Genomic DNA, 17,872 nt, shown 5'->3' with positions numbered 1-17,872 from the left:
CCGCAGTTTGAGAGGTCAAGGCAGGAGGGTCACTTGAGCCCAAGAGTTGAAGAACAGCCTGGGTCACATAGGGAGACCCATATCTATAAAAAACAAAAAAATTAGCCGGGTGTGGTGGCTTGTACCTATAGTCCCAGCTACTTGGGAAGCTGAGATGGGAGGATTGCTGTGCCTGGGAGGTTGAGGCTGCAGTGAGCTGTGATTGTGCCACTGCACTCCAGCCTGGGTGGTAGAGCAAGACCTTGGCTCAAAAAAAAAAAAAAAAGACATTATTACAGACCTGACAGAACTAAAAAGGATTATAAGTTAATATTATGAAAAATCGTAGGCTGGGTGCAGTGGCCCACGCCTGTAATCCCAGCACTTTGGGAAGCTGAGGTGGGCAGATCAGGAGGTCAGGAGTTTGAGACCAGCCTGACCAACATGGTGAAACCCTGTCTCTACTAAAAATACAAAAATTAGCCAGGTATAGTGGTGCATGCTTGTAATCCCAGCTACTCAGGAGGCTGAGGCAGGAGAAACCTGGGAGGCGGGGGTTGCAGTGAGCTGAGATTGTGCCATTGCTCTCCAGCCTGGGCGACAGAGCGAGACTCCATCTCAAAAAAAAAAAGAAAAGAAATATTGTATACCAATAAATTGGATAACTTAGTTGAAGTGGACAAATTATTAGAAAGACAAAAACTACTGAAAATGACTAAAGAAATAGACAATCTGAATAGATCTATGACAAGGAAAGTAATTAAACTAGTGATTAAGAAAAACAACTAAACAAATCTCTACAAAGAAAAGCTCAGGCCTCGATGGCTTCACTGGTGAATTTTACCAAATATTGAAATAAGAATTAATGAAAATTCTTTACAAACTCTCCCAAGAAATAGAGCAGGAGAGAACACTTCCAAACTCATTCTATGAGTTACCAGAAACAGACAAAAGACATCACAAGAAACGAAAGCTACAGACCAGTGACTCTTACGAATGTGGATCCAAATATCTTTAACAAAATACTAGCAAATCAACTCCAGCAACATGCAAGTAGGAGTATATACCATAATCAAGTGGGATTTATTCCAGGAATGCAAGGTTGGTTTAGTATCTGAAAATAAATGAATGTAATACACTATCGAGGATAAAAAACATGACCATAACAATAAATGAAGAAAAAGTATTTAACAAACTCTTAACACCCTTGTATTGTAAGAACGCATAAAATATCTTGTAATATTTTTAGGCTTTTAGTGTAGTATAGGTCAGGAATAGACTGGAACTTCCTGACCCTCATAAATAGAATCTAAAAAGAAAAAATACTGACAGGAAACATCATACTTAATTTGAACGGATTTAATGCTTTTCCCCTAAAATGAGAAACAAAATAAATAGGTCATTATATTTCTCTTCACTTCTGTTTAACATTGTGCTAAAGGTTCTTGTCAGGTGTATTAGGCATAGAAAAGAAATAAAAGGCCTCTGTGTTGGAAAGGAAAAAGTAAAATTATCTCCTCATATTCACAGGTGACATAACCTTGTATGTAGAAAATCCTAGGGAATCCACTAAAAAACTGTTTGAAGTAATAAATGAGTTTAGCAAGTTTGCAGGATACAAAATCAGCCTACAAAATATAAATTGTATTTATATACACTTGCAGTGAATAATATGAAAATGAAATCAGGAAAACAATTCAATTACAGTAGCATCAAAAATAATACTTATGGCTGGGTGTGGTAGTGCCTCTTGCCTGTAATCCCAGCACTTTGGGAGGTTGAGACAATAGAATCTTTTGAGCTCAGGAACTGGAGACCAGCCTGGGCAACTCAGTGAGGTCTCATCTCTACTAAAAAGGGAAAAAATTAGTCGGGTATGGTGGCACATGCCTGTAGTCACAGCTATTTGGGAAGCTGAAGAGAGAGTTGTTTGAACACAGGAAGACAAGGCTGCAGTGAGCCTTATAAGCCTTGATTATGCCACTCCACTAAGCCTGGGCAGCAGAACGAGACCCTATCTCTATTAAAAACAAAAACAAAAACAAAACAAAACAAAAAGCACTTATGAATAAATCTAGCAAAAGAAGCACCAGTAATATCTAGATACTATGGTACTATATGAAGGTATATGTAAAGATAAATGGAATAAAATTGAGAGTCAAGGCCAGGCATGGTGGCTCACACCTGTAATCCTAGCACTTTGGAAAGCTGTGGTAGGCAGATCACTTGAGGTCAAGGGTTTGAGACCAGCCTTGCCAACATGGTGAAACCCTGTCTCTACTAAAAATTCAAAATTAGCCAGGTGTGATGGCACACGCCTGTAATCCCAGCTACTGGGGAGTCTGAGGCAGGAAAATCGCTTGAACCCGGGAGATGGAGGTTGCAGCAGTGATCTGTGATCGCACCACTACATTCCAACCTGGGCGACAGAGTGAGACTCTGTCTCAAAATAAAAAAAAAAGTAAAAAAAAAAAAAAAAAAAAAAGAATTGAGAGTCAAGAAATTGGCCAGGTGTGGTGGCTCACACCTGTAATCCCACTACTTTGGGAGGCTGAGGTGAGCAGGTCACTTGAGCCCAGGAGTTTGAGACCAGCCTGGGCAACATGGCAAAACCCCATCTCTACAAAAAATATAAAAACTAGCCAGGAATGGTGGTGTGCGCCTGTAGTCTCAGCTACTCGGGAGGCTGAAATGGGAGGATTGCTTGAGCCTGGGAAGTTGAGGCTGCCAGTGAGCCGAGACTGTGCTACTGCAGTCCAGCCTGAGTGACACAGCAAGACCCTGTCTCTAACGAAAAAAGAAGAAGAAGGAGAAGAAATAAACTCATGTGTCTTTGGTCAACTGATTTTCTATATGGATGCCAGTACTATTCAGTGGAGAAAAAAATTGTCTTTTCAATGCATGGTGTTGGGACATGTAAAAGAAAGAAGCTGGAAACTTCCCGCACACCATGCAAAAATTAGCTCAAAATGAATCAAAGACCTGAATATATGTGAGCTAAAATTATAAACCCCTAAGAAGAAAATATAGTGGTAAATTTTCATTTCTTTGGATTTGGCAGTGGATTATTAGATGTAACAAAAGCACATGTAATAAAAGAAAAAAGTTAATAAATTGGGTTTCACTAAAACTGAAAACTTGTTTTTCAGAGAAAAGACAACCCATGGAATAGGAAAAAATACTTGTAAATCATATATATAATGAGGTAATTGTATTTTTTTTTTTTTTTTTTTTTTTTGAGTCAGAGTCTCACTTTGTCATCCAGGCTGGAGTGCTGTGGTGGCTTGACCTCAGCTCACTGCAACCTCTGCCTCCCAGGTTCAAGTGGTTCTCCTGCTTCAGCCTCCTGAGTAGCTGGGATTACAGGCGTGTGCCCAGCTGTTTTTTGTATTTTTGGTAGAGATGGGGTTTCACTATGTTGGTCAGGCTGACCTCAAACTCCTGACCTCAAGTGATCTACCCACCTTGGCTTCCCAAAGTGCTGGGATTACAGGTGTGAACCACCTCACCTGGCTGGTAATTGTATTTAGACTATCTAAGGAACCCTTACAACCCAATAATAAAAATTCACATAACCCAATTAAAAACATGACAGAGAAGGGAAAGTGGCAAATTAAAAAAAAAAAAAGTATTAAACTAACATGGGCAAAAGATCTGAATAGGTATTTCTCCAAAGTCTTGATACACAAAAGAGATAAACAACACAAAAGCTTAACATCACTTGTCACTAGGGAAATGCATATCAAAACCACAATGAGCTGGGTGCTGTGGCTCACGCCTGTAATCCCAGCACTGTAGGAGGCCAAGACGGGTGGATCACTTGAGGTCAGGAGTTCGAGACTGGCCTGGCCAACATGGTGAAACCCTGTCTCTACTAAAAATACAAAAATTAGCCACGTGTGGTGGTGGGCGCCTGTAATCCCAGCTATTCGGGAGGTTGAGGCATGAGGCTCGAACCTGGGAGGCGGAGGTTGCAGTGAGCCAAGATCTTCCCATTGCATTCCAGCCTGGGTGACAGAGCAAGAGTCTGTCTGAAAACAAAGAACAAAAAACCCACAATTAGATGCCATCTCACATTTCTAGGATGTCTGTAATAAAACTGCCTCCCAGGCTCAAGTGATCCTCCTGCCTCAGCCTCCCAAGTAGCTGGGACTACAGGTGCATGCCACCACGCCTGGATAATTTTTGTATTTTTTGTAGAGATGGGGTTTTGGCGTGTTACCCAGACTGGTCTTGAACTCCTGAGCTCAAGAGATCTGTCTGTCTCAGCCTCCCAAAGTGCTAGGATTACAGGAGTGAGCCACTGCGCCTAGTGTTCACTCAGCTGCTTTCAAAAACAGTGTGGCAGTTCCTCAAAAAATTAAAAATAGCCTTACCATAGGACCCAGCTGTTCTACTTGTAGATACCTGCCAACAAACTACTGAAACATATTAACTCGGAAGTTTGTATATGAATTTTTTTTTTTTTTCCCCAAATGGAGTCTCACTCTGTTGCCCAAGCTGGAGTGCAGTGGTGTGATCTTGGCTCACTGCAACCTCTGCCTCCTGGGTTCAAGCAATTCTCCTGCCTCTGTGTCCTGAGTAGCTGGGACTACAGGTGCTCGCCACTACGCCTGGCTAATTTTTTTGTATTTTTAGTAGAGACGGGGTTTCACCGTGTTGGACTGACTGGTCTCGAACTCTTGACCTCAGGTGATCTGCCCGCCTCAGCCCCCCAAAGTGCTGGGATGACAGGCGTGAGCCACTGCACCTGGCCCTATGGATGTTTGCAGCAGCAGCATTCACAATAGTCAAAGGTGGGAGCAAGTCAAATGACCATCAACTGATGAATTGATAAATAATGCACATTAGAATATTATTTGGCCATTAAAAAGAATAAAATACCAATACATTCTACAATTTCGTCGGACTTTGACAACGTTATGCTAAGTGAAAGAAGCCAGACACAAAAGACCACCTATTACATGATTCAGTTTATATTAAATTTCCATAATAGGTTAAGTCTATAGAGACAGAAAGTACATTAGTGGTTGGTTAGGACTTAGGCAAACAGAGAGATGGGAATTGATAGCTAGAGGGTACAGAATGGCTTTTTTTTTTTTTTTTTTTTTTTTGCAGGAGGGGGATCTTTCTGTAATGATAATGTTTGAAAACTGACCGTGGTGATAGTTGTGCATATATGTGCAATACTGAAAGCATTGAATTGGCCAGGTGCAGTAGCTCATGCCTGTAATCCTAATGCTTCCCAAGGTGGGAAGCTCGCTTGAGTGCAGGTGTTCAAGATCAGCTAGAGCAACACAATGAGACCTCATCTGTGCAAAAGAACTAGCCGGTGTGATGGTGCACATCTGTAGCTTCAGCTACTTTGGGAGGCTGAGGCAAGAGGCTTGCTTGAGCCCAGGAGGTCCAGGCTGCAGTGAGCTATGATGACATCACTGCGTTCCACCCTGGGCGACAGAGTGAGGCGCTGTCATTTATTCATTCATTCATAAATACATACATACATATACATACATACTGTTGAATTGTACGTGTTGTCTGGGAGAATTGCATATGTTCTCTGGGAGAATTGCATGGTATGCGTATTATATCTTATCACAACTATTAAAAATTTATACTTCAGGCCTGGCGTGGTGGCTCACACTTGTAATCCCAGCACTTTGGGAGGCCAAAGCAGGCAGATCACTTGAGGCCAGGAGTTTGACACCAGCCTGGCCAACATGGTGATAACCCTGTCTCTACTGAAAATATAAAAATTAGCTGGGTGTGGTGGTAATCCCAGCTACCCTGATGGCTGAGGCATGAAAATCACTTGAACCAGGGAGGCAGAGGCTGCAGTGATCTGAGATCACGCTGCTGCACCCCAGCCTGGGTGACAGAGTGAGACTCTGTCTCAAAATAAATAAATATAAGGAAAAAAATTATACTTCACTGAATTTTGGTGAATTTATCAACATTTACATTTTTTTCCACGTTTTGGCTGATTTGAATAATGCTGCTATGAATATTCACTTTCAAGTTTTTTGCTTAATATGTGTTTTCAGTTCTCTTGGATGTATACTAAGAATATTCACTTACAAATTTTTGCTTACTACATGTTTTCAATTCTCTTGGATGAATACTAAGGAGCAGAATTTTGGGGTCATATGGTAATTAAGTGTTTAAGTTTTTAATAAAATTGTCATAAAATAGAGATAATATAAAATTTACTATGTCAGCCATTTTAAAACATACTGTTTAGTGACATTAAGTATATTCACAGAGTTTTGTGATCATCACCACCTTTCACTGACAGAGCTCTTTTTGTTTTGCAGAAGTGAAACTCTATACCCATTAAACAATAACTCCCCATCCCCTAGTCCCTAACAACCACCATTCTATATACTGTTTTTATAAATTTTTCTACTGTAGGGATTTCATGTAAGTGGAATCATGCAATATTTGTCCTTTTGTGCCTAGCTTATTTTACTTAGCATAATGTCCTCAAAGTTCATCCACATTGTAACATGTGTCAGGATTTTCTTCCTTTTTACAGCTGAATAATGTACCATTTAAGTAAATTGGAGAAATCATGCCCTTTTTCCACCGAAGTAAATGCTTCATATGTATTTTTTAAGGGTATCAATTACAGCATGCATCACTTAATAATGACATTTCAGTCAAGGATGGACTGCATATACGACAATGTAATGTATATTAGTATATATAGTATAACAGTAATATTATAACGTAAGGTTATATTTTTACTGTACTACTTTCTCTATGTGTAGATATGTTTAGATTACACAAATACTTACCATTATGTTACAGTTGCCTACAATATTCAGTACAGTAACATGTTGTACAGGTTTATAGCTTAGGAGCATTAGGCTATATCATGTAGCCTAGATGTAGTAGGCTTTACAATCTAGGTTTGGGTAAGAACACTCTTGATGTTGGCACAGTGATGAAATCACCTAATGATGCATTTATCAGAATGTATCCTTTTTGGTAATTGATGCATGACTATACTTAGTTTTCATGTCTCTTTTGTTTTCCTTAATCTGAAAAGATCACTCAACCTTTCTTTGTCTTTCATTACCTTGACATTTTTGAGAAGTGTAGGGCATTTATTTTGTAAAATGTCTTGCAATCTGGTTTTATCTGATATTTTCAGTTTAGATTCAGCCAATGCATTTTGACAAGAATATAACAAATAATTTTGTGTCCCTCACAATGTGTCATATCATGAGGCACATACGTTTGACTCGTTGATGATGTTGCCTTTGATACTTGGCTAAGGTGGTGTCTGCCAGGTTTTGATTATAGAGTTATTTGATCCCCAAAATTAAAAATAGAATTGCCATATGATCCAGCAATTCACTTCTGGGATATACCTCTCTAAGGGCTGCCATAACAAAATGCCACAGGCTGGATGGCTTAAACAACAGAAATTGCTCATGTTTCTGAAGTCTAGAATCTAAGATCAAGGTGCTGGCAAATTCAGTTCCTAGTGAGGGCTCTCTACCTGGCTTGAAGACAACTGCCTACTCGCTGTGTTCTCTTATGGCCTCTCCCCTGTACATGAGGAGAGAGAGCTCTCATAAGGACACCAGTCCTGTCGGATTAGAGTCCCATCCTTATGACCTCATTTAACCTTAATTACCTCCCGAAAGGCCCCATCTCCAAACGCAGTTATAATGTGTTGCATTTCTTTTGTAACTATGACTATTGGGTCATGAGTTCCTTAAGGAAACTTACTTTTCCAAAGAAGACATATAGATGGCCAATAAGCCAATAAGAAAAGATGCTTAATATCACTAATCATTAATCATTAGGGAAAGAAAGTCAAAACCACAGTGTGGTATCACTTCATACCCATTAGGATAGCTATTGCCAAAAAGAAAAAAGTATTGGCAAGGATTGGAACCCTTGTGCATTGATAGTAGTAGTGCAAAATAGTGCAGCCATTGTGGAAAACAGGATGGCAGTTCCCTAAAATTCATGGGTTGGAAGAATTAATATGTTAAAATGTCCATACTACCCAAAATGATCTACAGATTCAGTGTAATCCCTGTCAAAATTCCAGTATCATTTTTCACAGAAATAGAAAAAAAATCTTTAAAATTTGTATGAAACCACAAAAGAATTTTGAACAAAAAGAACAAAGCCAGAGACATTACATTCCCTGTTTTCAAAATATAAAGCAGTTGTAGTCAAGACAACATGGTACTGGCATAAAAACAGTACCAAAGGAACAGGATAGAAAGCCAGAAACAAACCCATGCATTTATGGTCAGCTGATTTTTGACAGTGGTGCCAGGAACATACACTGGGTAAAGGACAATTATTCAATAGATGATGCTGGGAGAAGTGGTCATTCATATGCAGGAGAATGAAATTAGACCCTTATGTCATATACATACTTGAACTGAGTGGATTAAAGATGTAAACAAAAGACCTGAAACTGCAAAACTGCTAGAAGAAAACACAGGGAAAGCTCTGGGGCATTGATCTGGGCAATGATTTTTTTGTGTGACTTTAAAAGAACAGGCAACCAACAACAACAAAAAATAGACAAATGGGACTGTATCAAACTAAATAGTTTCTATACAAGAAAAGAAACTAAGTGAAGAGACAACCCATAGAGGTTAAAAAAAAAAAAAAAAAGTGTAAACCATATATCTGACAAGGGCTAATATCCAAAATATATAAGGAATTCAACTAAGTAGCAACAACATCAACAAAACCTGGCTACAAAAATGGGTAAAGGACCAGAACAGACCCTTCATACAGATGACCAACAGGTTCATGAAAAAGTGTGCAACATCACTAGTCATTGGGAAAATGCAGATTGCAGATTAAATGAGATATCACCTCACATCTATTAGAATGGTTTTTATAAAAAAATGAACAATAACAAGTGTTGGCATGGGGAGACAAGGAAACCCTCGTACACTGTTGGCAAAGATGTAAATTAGTACAGTTATTTATGGAAAACAAGATGAAGGTCTCAAAAAACTAAAAATAGAACTAGCATGTGATCTAGCCATCCTACTTCTGGGTATATATCTAAAGGAATTGCAATCAGTATGTTGAAGGGATGCTTGCACTCCAATGTTCATTGCATCAGTGTTCACAATAGCCAGTGTGTGGAATCAACCTGTTTATCAGCAGATGAATGGATAAAGAAGATGTGGTATATAACATGCAATGGAATACTTTTCAGCCTTGTAAATGAAGGGGATCCTGTCATTCGTGTCAACATGTGTGAATCTTGAAGACATTATACTAAGTGATATAAGCCAAGCACAGAAAAACACATGCCACATGATCTCATTTATATGTATAATTTTAAAAAGTTGAACTCAGAGAGTAGAGTGATGATCACCAGAGGCTGGGAGCGGTAGTAAAGTGAGGGAGTGGAGAGTTGCTGGTCAAAGGTTACAAAGTTTCAGCTCAACAGGAGGAATAGGAGGAATAGGTTTTGAGATCTATTACATAGCAGGTGACTATAGTCCACAATAATGTATATTTAAAAATAACTAAGAGGAGGGAGGTGCAGTGACTTACACCTGTAATCCCAACACTTTGTGAGGTCAAGGTGGGAGGGTTGCTTGAGCCCAGGAATTTCAAGACCAGCCTGGGCAACATGGCGAGACTCTGTCTCTACAAAAGTAAAAAAAGTAGCTGGGCGTGGTGGCGTGCACCTGTAGTCTCAGGCTGAGTCAGGAGGATTGCTTGAACCCAGGAGTTCCAGGCTGTGTGAGCTATAATCGTACCACTACACTCCAGCCTAGGTGACAGAGGAAGACCTTGTCTCTTAAAAAACAAAAAACCTAAGTGAATATTTCAAATGTCTCACCACAAAAAATGATAGGTGATGGATATATGTTAATTAGCTTGATTTAATAATTCCACATTGCATACATGTATCAAAGTATCACATTTTATCCCGTAAATATATATAATTATGACTATAATAATAAAATATTAAAATCAAAAATAGATAATTTGTGGAGAGATACTTTGAGATTATGTAAATATGCTCTTCCTCATCAAACTTTACCCACCATTTTAGCAACTGTTATTAAATCTTTCCTGACTTTGTTATCACCATAAAAAGAGCTTGCCTCCCCTCCCTCCCTCTCTTCTTTTCTTCCTACTTTCCTTCCCTCCCTCCCTTCCTCCCTCCAGTCTCCCTTCCTCATTCCTTCCTCCTTCCTTCCATTCATCTCCTGTTTTATTTACTATGTTATACTATAATCATTATTTTTTGAAGTTTAAATGGTCTCTTTATAATAATTTTTAAATACAGGATGTTACTTTGTTGTATTCTTTGTATCACAGTAGGAAGAAAGTCATGCTTTTGGATACTTTTCAAAGTTCTGCTCATTTATCCTCTCCTTAATCATTTTACTTGTTGGATAGCTAATCCTCATTTGAGAGACGAATAGACATAGTTCAAAGACTTGACAGGAAATTAATGCAGTTTTCTTGTGTAGCATTTGCACAGCTGAAATTGAGGGTCTTCTGCTTTCTTTCCTATTTGTAAAGATTTTTCTGGGAGAACAAAGGTCTTGTTAAAAGAGGGTATCCATTAGAATCTGCATACAGAATACACCAAGTTGTCATCTGTCCTTAAAAACCATCCATATCGGCCGGGCGCGGTGGCTCAAGCCTGTAATCCCAGCACTTTGGGAGGCCGAGACGGGTGGATCACGAGGTCAGGAGATCGAGACCATCCTGGCTAACACGGTGAAACCACGTCTCTACTAAAAAGACAAAAAACTAGCCGGGCGAGGTGGCGGGTGCCTGTAGTCCCAGCTACTTGGGAGGCTGAGGCGGGAGAATGGCATAAACCCGGGAGGCGGAGCTTGCAGTGAGCTGAGATCCAGCCACTGCACTCCAGCCTGGGCGACAGAGCGAGACTCCATCTCAAAAAAAAAAAAAAAAAAAAACCATCCATATCAAGGATCACCTGAGTCCAAGAGTTTGAGACCAGTCTAGGCAATATGGCAACATTCCATTTCTACAAAAATTTTAAAAATTAGCCAGGTGTCATGGCACACACCTGTGGTCCCAGCAACTCAGGAGACTGAGGTGGGAATATCTCTTAAGCTTGTTAGGCCAAGGTTGCAGTGAATACTGATCGCCACACTGCACTCCAACCTGGGTGACAGAGCGAGACCCTTATAAGAAAAAAAAATCCATATCGATGCTGAATGGGTCAGTATGTTATTTTTGTCTTATTCAACTTCATTCTCAGATTTTGTTGATATGCAGAACCATTTTTTTAAATATATAGCAAAATTGTAAACTAGTTTATTTTTGTTGGTCTATTATTGGGGATGTGGTTTGCTTACTTGCTCCATTAATATACTTCAATGGCCTGACACAGTGTGTAACACCAAAGCAGCATCTGCAGATACTTAGCAGTTTTTTTTTAATTAATAAGTTTTTATCCAACAGTATAAAGAAAAGCAGTTCTTAATGATGGTAACCTTGATGCAAGAAGTGACCTGTAGGGGAAGGACATCATAAAACTGTAATTGTTTCCCTGACAGCATGAGACTCTCTTTTGGGCTAAGATTCAGTGTGCAGTAATACATTGATTGTGCATTATTGTTGCCTGGTTAACAGAAGCTGGAAGGATTTAGTTTGATGCTTGAAAATCAAAGTATTTGTAACAGAGGTGCAATCAACAGGTTAGTCATGAGAAATGATGTTTTTATGCTAAATATAAATAGTTCATTTGTTTTGTTTTGTTTTTTAGGGGGCGCAGTTTGAGACAGAGTCTTGCTCTGTTGCTCAGGCTGGAGTGCAGTGGCGTGATCTCGGCTCACTGAAACCTCCGCCTCCTGGGTTCAAGCAATTCTCTGGCCTCAGCCTCCTGAGTAGCTGGAATTACAGGTGTGTGCCACCATACCTGACTATAAATTTTTTTTTAAAGAAATGGGGCCTCGCTGTGTTGTTCAAGCTGGCCAAATCCCATTCACTTTTCTCCAAACTAGTGACTCACTTTGAGAATGATGATCCTTCAGTGGGTAATGCGACCAATTTCTTCAGACGTGATTTTTTTTTTTTTTTTGAAAAAGAAAATGAAATATAAATATCAGAGTAAATCACAAGCTATAAGGTAAATATTGTTTTGTTAAACTTGGTGTATGTGTGTTTTTATGTACTGTGTTGCAATATTATGTATGTTTCTTACTTTGGATGTTAGTCAAAAGAAGTTTGAAATCCAGAGTTTTGTACCTTTTTTATTACCTCATGTACAATCTCATGTCTTCAAAGTATTTTTAATATATGTTACTGTATTATTCACATAGCTTGTTTTAGTAGCATTGGACTAGGGTAATGCAGGAGGAAAACTGATAATTTATTAAAATTCCCAGTGAGAAGTGCTAACATAAGAAATATTGATAGTACTAAATGTTGACAAGGATGTGGCACATCTAGAACACTTATGCAGCACTGGTGGAAGTGTAAATTAGTACAGCCATTATGGAAAACTATTTGGCAGTATCTTCTTTTTTGGAGGCAGTGTCTCACTCTGTCACCCAGGTTGGAGTGCAGTGGCATGATCACAGCTCACTGCAACCTCCACTTCCAAGGCTCAAAGGATCCTCCTATCTCAGCCTCCTGGGTAGCTGGGACTATAGGCATGTGCCATCACACCCAGCTGATTTTTGTATTTTTTGGTAGAGACAGGATTTCACCATTTGCCCAGGGCAGTCTTGAACTCCCGGGCTCAAGTGATCCTCCTGCCTTGGCCTCCCAGGGTGCTGGCATTATAGGCATGAGCTACTGTACCCAACTGGCAGTGTCTTCTTAAGCTGAAGCATGTCTTGTTACCTATCGATTCTACTTGTACATGTATATCCGACAAAAATGTGAACATGTACACCAAAAACCACATACAAGAATAATCACAGTAGCATTATTCAAAATAGCCAAAGACTGGAAATAACTTAAATATTCATCAACAGAAAGGCTAAATAGATTTTCATGTGTTTACAAATGAATACTGTATAAGTAACAAGAATAAATGAGCCATTGCTATCTGCCATACCTTGCATAAATCTCACAAACATAATATTAAGCCGCAGAAGCCAGATACTATTTGATTTCATAAAGTACAAAAATAAACAAATGAACCTATGTGTTAGAAGTCAGGATAGTAGCTATTTTTGGTGGTGGTGTGGTGAGGTAGTTGCTTGGAGGAGGAATGAGGGATATTTCTGGTGTGTTGGTTATATACTATTTAATCTGGGTGCTTGCTATATATGTGTATTTGTGAAAATTTATTGAGCTGTACACTTAAGATTTTTGCATATTTCTGTGGATATTAAAAGTTTAAAAAATTTATACATTTTTGTCTTGTTTTAAAATTTGAAAGCAAGTAAAAGGCAATTCAGGGACGAATTTTAAAGTACTTACTCTATACAAGGCAAAGTACTAGCTCTTGGGAATACAAAGATGAAAAACTAGGACTTTTATTTTCTAAGGACTCATTTTTTTTTTTTTGAGAAGACACATACTCAAGTAACATGATGCTAAACAGACTGTCCTGAGAATGTAGGGCTTGAAATCACCCCTAAGGTTGATGCAATGCTTTTGTTTCTGGTTTTGTCTGTGTTTGTTAAGATATCTTAATCATGTCCTTTTTTTCTTTTTCTTTTTCTTTTTTTTTTTTTTTTTTTGATAGCATCTTACAGATACGTCTCATGGTGTAAGAAATAAGTGCCTGCAGTTACTTGGCAATCTTGGCTCTTTGGAGAAAAGTGTCACAAAAGATGCAGAAGGCCTAGCTGCCAGAGACGTCCAGAAGATTATAGGGGATTACTTCAGTGACCAAGACCCACGTGTCAGAACAGCAGCTATAAAAGCCATGGTAAACGTGATTATGGAAACTAGTTGGGGCTAGTGTTCATTTTTGTTTTTTAAGTTTACAGCTAGTGCTGCCTTGGATACATTGTGAATCCTTCAGCATATACTTTCAGGAAGGTATTGGTGGTGGCCTCACAGAACTCAGTGACACACATCCCTGTATACAACTGTGCTTTTTTTTTTTGGCTTTCTCTGGTACCTTTCATGTGTATTTATGAAACATGAAAAGCACGGTAGGAACCTGTTATAATTCCTTCAACTTGGAGGGATATGACTTGGTATAATATTATAATAGGGGGAGGTGGTGTTAATCATTTTTTCTTTAGCCTTCATATTATTATTTCATATTTTTCTCATGCCTTCTTGGGACAGTCCATGGGTTAGATTTATGAAACGCTTGAATGCTTCTCTTGAAAGGTGACAAGTTTTCTTATTTATATAGCACCGATTTTGGCTAAATGGAACCATGTTAGCCTGATACAGTAGGGGAAAATATATGAGATTGTGGGGAGACATTGGAAATATTGCTCTTTTCCTCCCAAGCACTTAAGCTATATATTTATTATCTAGTTGCAGCTCCATGAAAGAGGACTGAAATTACACCAAACAATTTATAATCAGGTACTTTAAATGATTACTGTCTGGAAGGGGAGGAGGTATCGTGAAGCTGGGAGGGTGGCACACTGGTTCTCAGAATTTGAAAACTTAAGGACTTCGTTGGTTAATAGTGGCAGTGTTGATTTGGATGGATGTGAAGTCATATTCAAAACATACTTTTCAGGAAGAGAATGGAGGTTATGTAATTAAATAGCAGTAGTATGTGTGAAAAGGACTTTTAGGAGGATTTACAACTCAGTATGAGTGTGAGAGTACCTGAAGAAAAGTGTAGCATTTAGAATAAGGAACGTGTTAGTCTTGCTGATCACTGCTTGGTTGGGCCATACATGAAGTCATTTCTGGGCACCACACTTCACAAACTACAGTGTGTCTGGAGAAGGGCGACCAAAACCATAGGATCATATAAAAAAAAGTCACATGAATATAGTATTAGCGGTAAAGAAAGGCATAATGAAGTTGTGGAAAAGCTGATTGAGGGCCTAACCAAAAGGCCTTACAAGGCTATATTTCTCTTGGAGAATAATTGACTGAATCTGGTAACAGGCAATCTAAATTCATGTTCAGAGATTAGGTTTTGTTAGTCTGCCAAGAGTGGTTTTATCTCTCATGGGAAGAAGATAATTAGCCAAACCCCTATCACGGATGTGTAAACCAAGTTTATTTTTCTATTGAATGAAGTAGAATTGGTCCAGAATGCTTGTGGTGGGGTGACCATCGCCCTCTTTTTCTATAGGAAAACTATGCGGGAAGCCAAATAATTAAAGGAAACTTGGATAGTAAGGACTCAGAGGAAGGAAGGAACGTTAGTTGGCTGATTCAGATGTTTGGTGGCATAAGAGTAGTCTAAACAAGCAGTAATGAGAGCCTCAAGGGAGTGAGGATGGATTGATAGTGTAGGATTTAAGACATAAGGTAGAATTTGGTTCCTTAGTGAGTTCATATTTGGATGTGTGGAGTATAAAAGTTGGATGGGACATCCATGAAGAGAATTCCAGCCATAGGTAGTTATAAAGGTCTGGAGATCAGGAGAAATCAGAGCTAAGGGTAGGTTATTCAGAGCCATCAGTATTTAGGGAGTATGGGGCTACCCAGAAAGAGTGAGTGGATTGAAATGGAGGCCAATGATTTCACACCAAAGTAAAGAGAAGTGTGTGCTTTGATTTTTACAGGTGGAGGGAAAAACCCATATTTGGTATTTGAGCCTGTGAAAATAGTACTGTGGGCTCCCAGCATGCTTTGCTGGGTTTGATGCTATTCTAAATGTTTTTATGCCGTCAGTCTGTGATTCTCCTTTCAGACTTGGGGTAGGAGGGTGCCTAGTCAGATTATAGCCAGAGCAGCTGACAGAGGTCAAGATTCATTGTTCGGCAAAGATTCAAGAAGTTAAAAACCACACACAAGTATTTTACTGGGCATCCTTATCCAACCACCCTATCTTCACTTTGAAAATAGTTTAAACATTGCCTGAGAGGACACAGAGCTAATAGACTTTTGGAATTCTTCTTTGCAGGCCTGTAAATTGCTCTCTGATGACTATGAACAAGTGCGCAGTGCTGCAGTCCAGCTTATCTGGGTTGTCAGTCAGCTCTATCCTGAAAGGTCAGTGTGGGTGTAAGCTGACTTTTGTTGATTGTGAAGCCATTTTCCTCTCCTCTCACCGTGCAGAAAGCCCACTTCTAGAAAAGAAATTGGTTAGATTTTTGGAAGGCAATGGGGAGTAAGGGGCTGAAAATCAGATTGCCTGGTCCTCATTTTTCATCTCTGGTAGGAACTTTCTGTACACCCTTAGAAAGATACTTCACTTCTTTGGTCCTAACCTTGTCATCTATAAGTGAAGAAATTGGAATATCTTTCTTAAATGGTTTTCAGTACTTTACAAAAAAATCTTTAAAATTGTTTGGGACCCATTTTAGTTTGGTTTGTGCCAAATGCCAGATAAAGATACCAGATGAGTTTGAGAATAGTGATCTCTTATGTACTGTTTTCCTGGTTAAAAACATTTTCACAGCAATTAAATTATTATTTTCACAGTGATTCTTTGAGGAGGTAGGCAATATTATTATATTGTATAAAATAGAATATTTTCTTTATATTTCTTTATATTTTATTTATAAATATTTATAGAATATTTTATTTTTCCTCGTATAGGAAAAAGAGGTGTTTTTTCCTCTTCATTAAACTGCCAAAATTTGAAAACCAGAATGAATTAATAAACCTGTAGGAGTAGACTCCATTTGTAGTGTTTTAGGACTTAGACACATACAAAGAAAAGGGCTAACTGGAAATTGTCTCTTTTTTTAGGACTGGATTGACGAGTAAGTTTTATCTTGATTTATTCTGAGATTTACTGTATTTATAGAAGTTCAGTCAGGGCACGGTGGTGCCTGTAATCCCAGCACTTTGGGAGGCCGAGGTGAGTGGATCAACTGAGGTCAGGAGTTCGAGACCAGCCTGGCCAACATGGTGAAACCTCGTCTCTACTAAAAATAAAAATATTAGCCAAGCATGGTGGCACATGCCTGTAATCCCAACTACTAGGGAGGCTGAGGCAGGAGAATTGCTTGGACCCTGGAGGTGGAGATTGCACTGAGCCGAGATCATACCACTGTACTCCAACCTGGGTGACAGAGCAAGACACTCTCTCTAAAAAAAAAAAGAAGTTCAGTTATAGGAGATAATAAGCTTAAGGATATGAAATATTCGGTGGAAGCTAGTTTTTGATAATTTCATAAATCTTTGAACCTTTGGTGGGTTACATGCTTTCTTTTTTTTTTTTTAAAGGCAGAGTCTTGCCCTGTGGCCCAGGCTGGAGTGCAGTGATGTAATCTCAACTTATTGCAACCTCCATCTCCTGGGTTGAAGCAGTTCTCGTGCCTGAGCCTCCCAAATAGCTGGAATTACAGGTGCACACCACCACACCTGGCTCATTTTTTGTATTTTTAGTAGAGATGAGGTTTTGTCATGTTGGCTAGGCTTGTCTCAAGCTCCTGGCTTCAGGTAATCTGCCTGCCTCAGTATCTCAATGTGCTGGGATTACAGGTGTGAACCACCACACCTGGCTGACACTTTGGTGGGTTACACACTTTTATTCAGTATATTGAAAATTTGCACCTGGGTGCAGTGGCTCACCCCTGTAATCCCAGCACTTTGGGAGGCCGAGGCGGGTGGATTGCTTGATCTCAGGAGTTTGAGGTCAATCTGGGCAACATGGTGAACCATTTCTACTAAAAATGTACAAAATTAGCTGGGTGTGGTGGCATGCTTTTGTAGTCCCAGCTACTCAGGAGAGTAAACTGGGAGGACCACCTGAGCCCAGGAAGTTGACACTGTGGTGAGCAGTGATCATGCCACTGCACTCCAGCCTGGGTGACAGAAGTGAGACCCTCTCTCAAAAAAAAAAAAA

General features: G+C 39.3%; 1 protein-coding gene across 4 annotated transcripts in view; it reads left to right on the top strand.

The window, feature by feature from the left end:
- LOC105468804 (integrator complex subunit 4) overlaps nucleotides 1-17,872 on the top strand; it is a 111,774-nt gene that overhangs the window by 19,527 nt on the left and 74,375 nt on the right. For all 4 annotated transcript variants that reach the window (XM_011719181.2, XM_011719182.3, XM_071075347.1 and 1 more), the window contains 3 exons: nucleotides 13,670-13,855; nucleotides 14,422-14,472; nucleotides 15,980-16,068. In XM_011719181.2, the coding sequence (XP_011717483.2) occupies nucleotides 13,670-13,855; nucleotides 14,422-14,472; nucleotides 15,980-16,068 (326 nt within the window). The remainder of the gene's footprint in view (nucleotides 1-13,669; nucleotides 13,856-14,421; nucleotides 14,473-15,979; nucleotides 16,069-17,872) is intronic.

Source organism: Macaca nemestrina, chromosome 12, assembly GCF_043159975.1.
Source record: "Macaca nemestrina isolate mMacNem1 chromosome 12, mMacNem.hap1, whole genome shotgun sequence".
Classification (NCBI taxonomy): Eukaryota; Metazoa; Chordata; class Mammalia; order Primates; family Cercopithecidae; genus Macaca; species Macaca nemestrina.
This window is presented reverse-complemented; position numbering and strand designations above follow the sequence as displayed.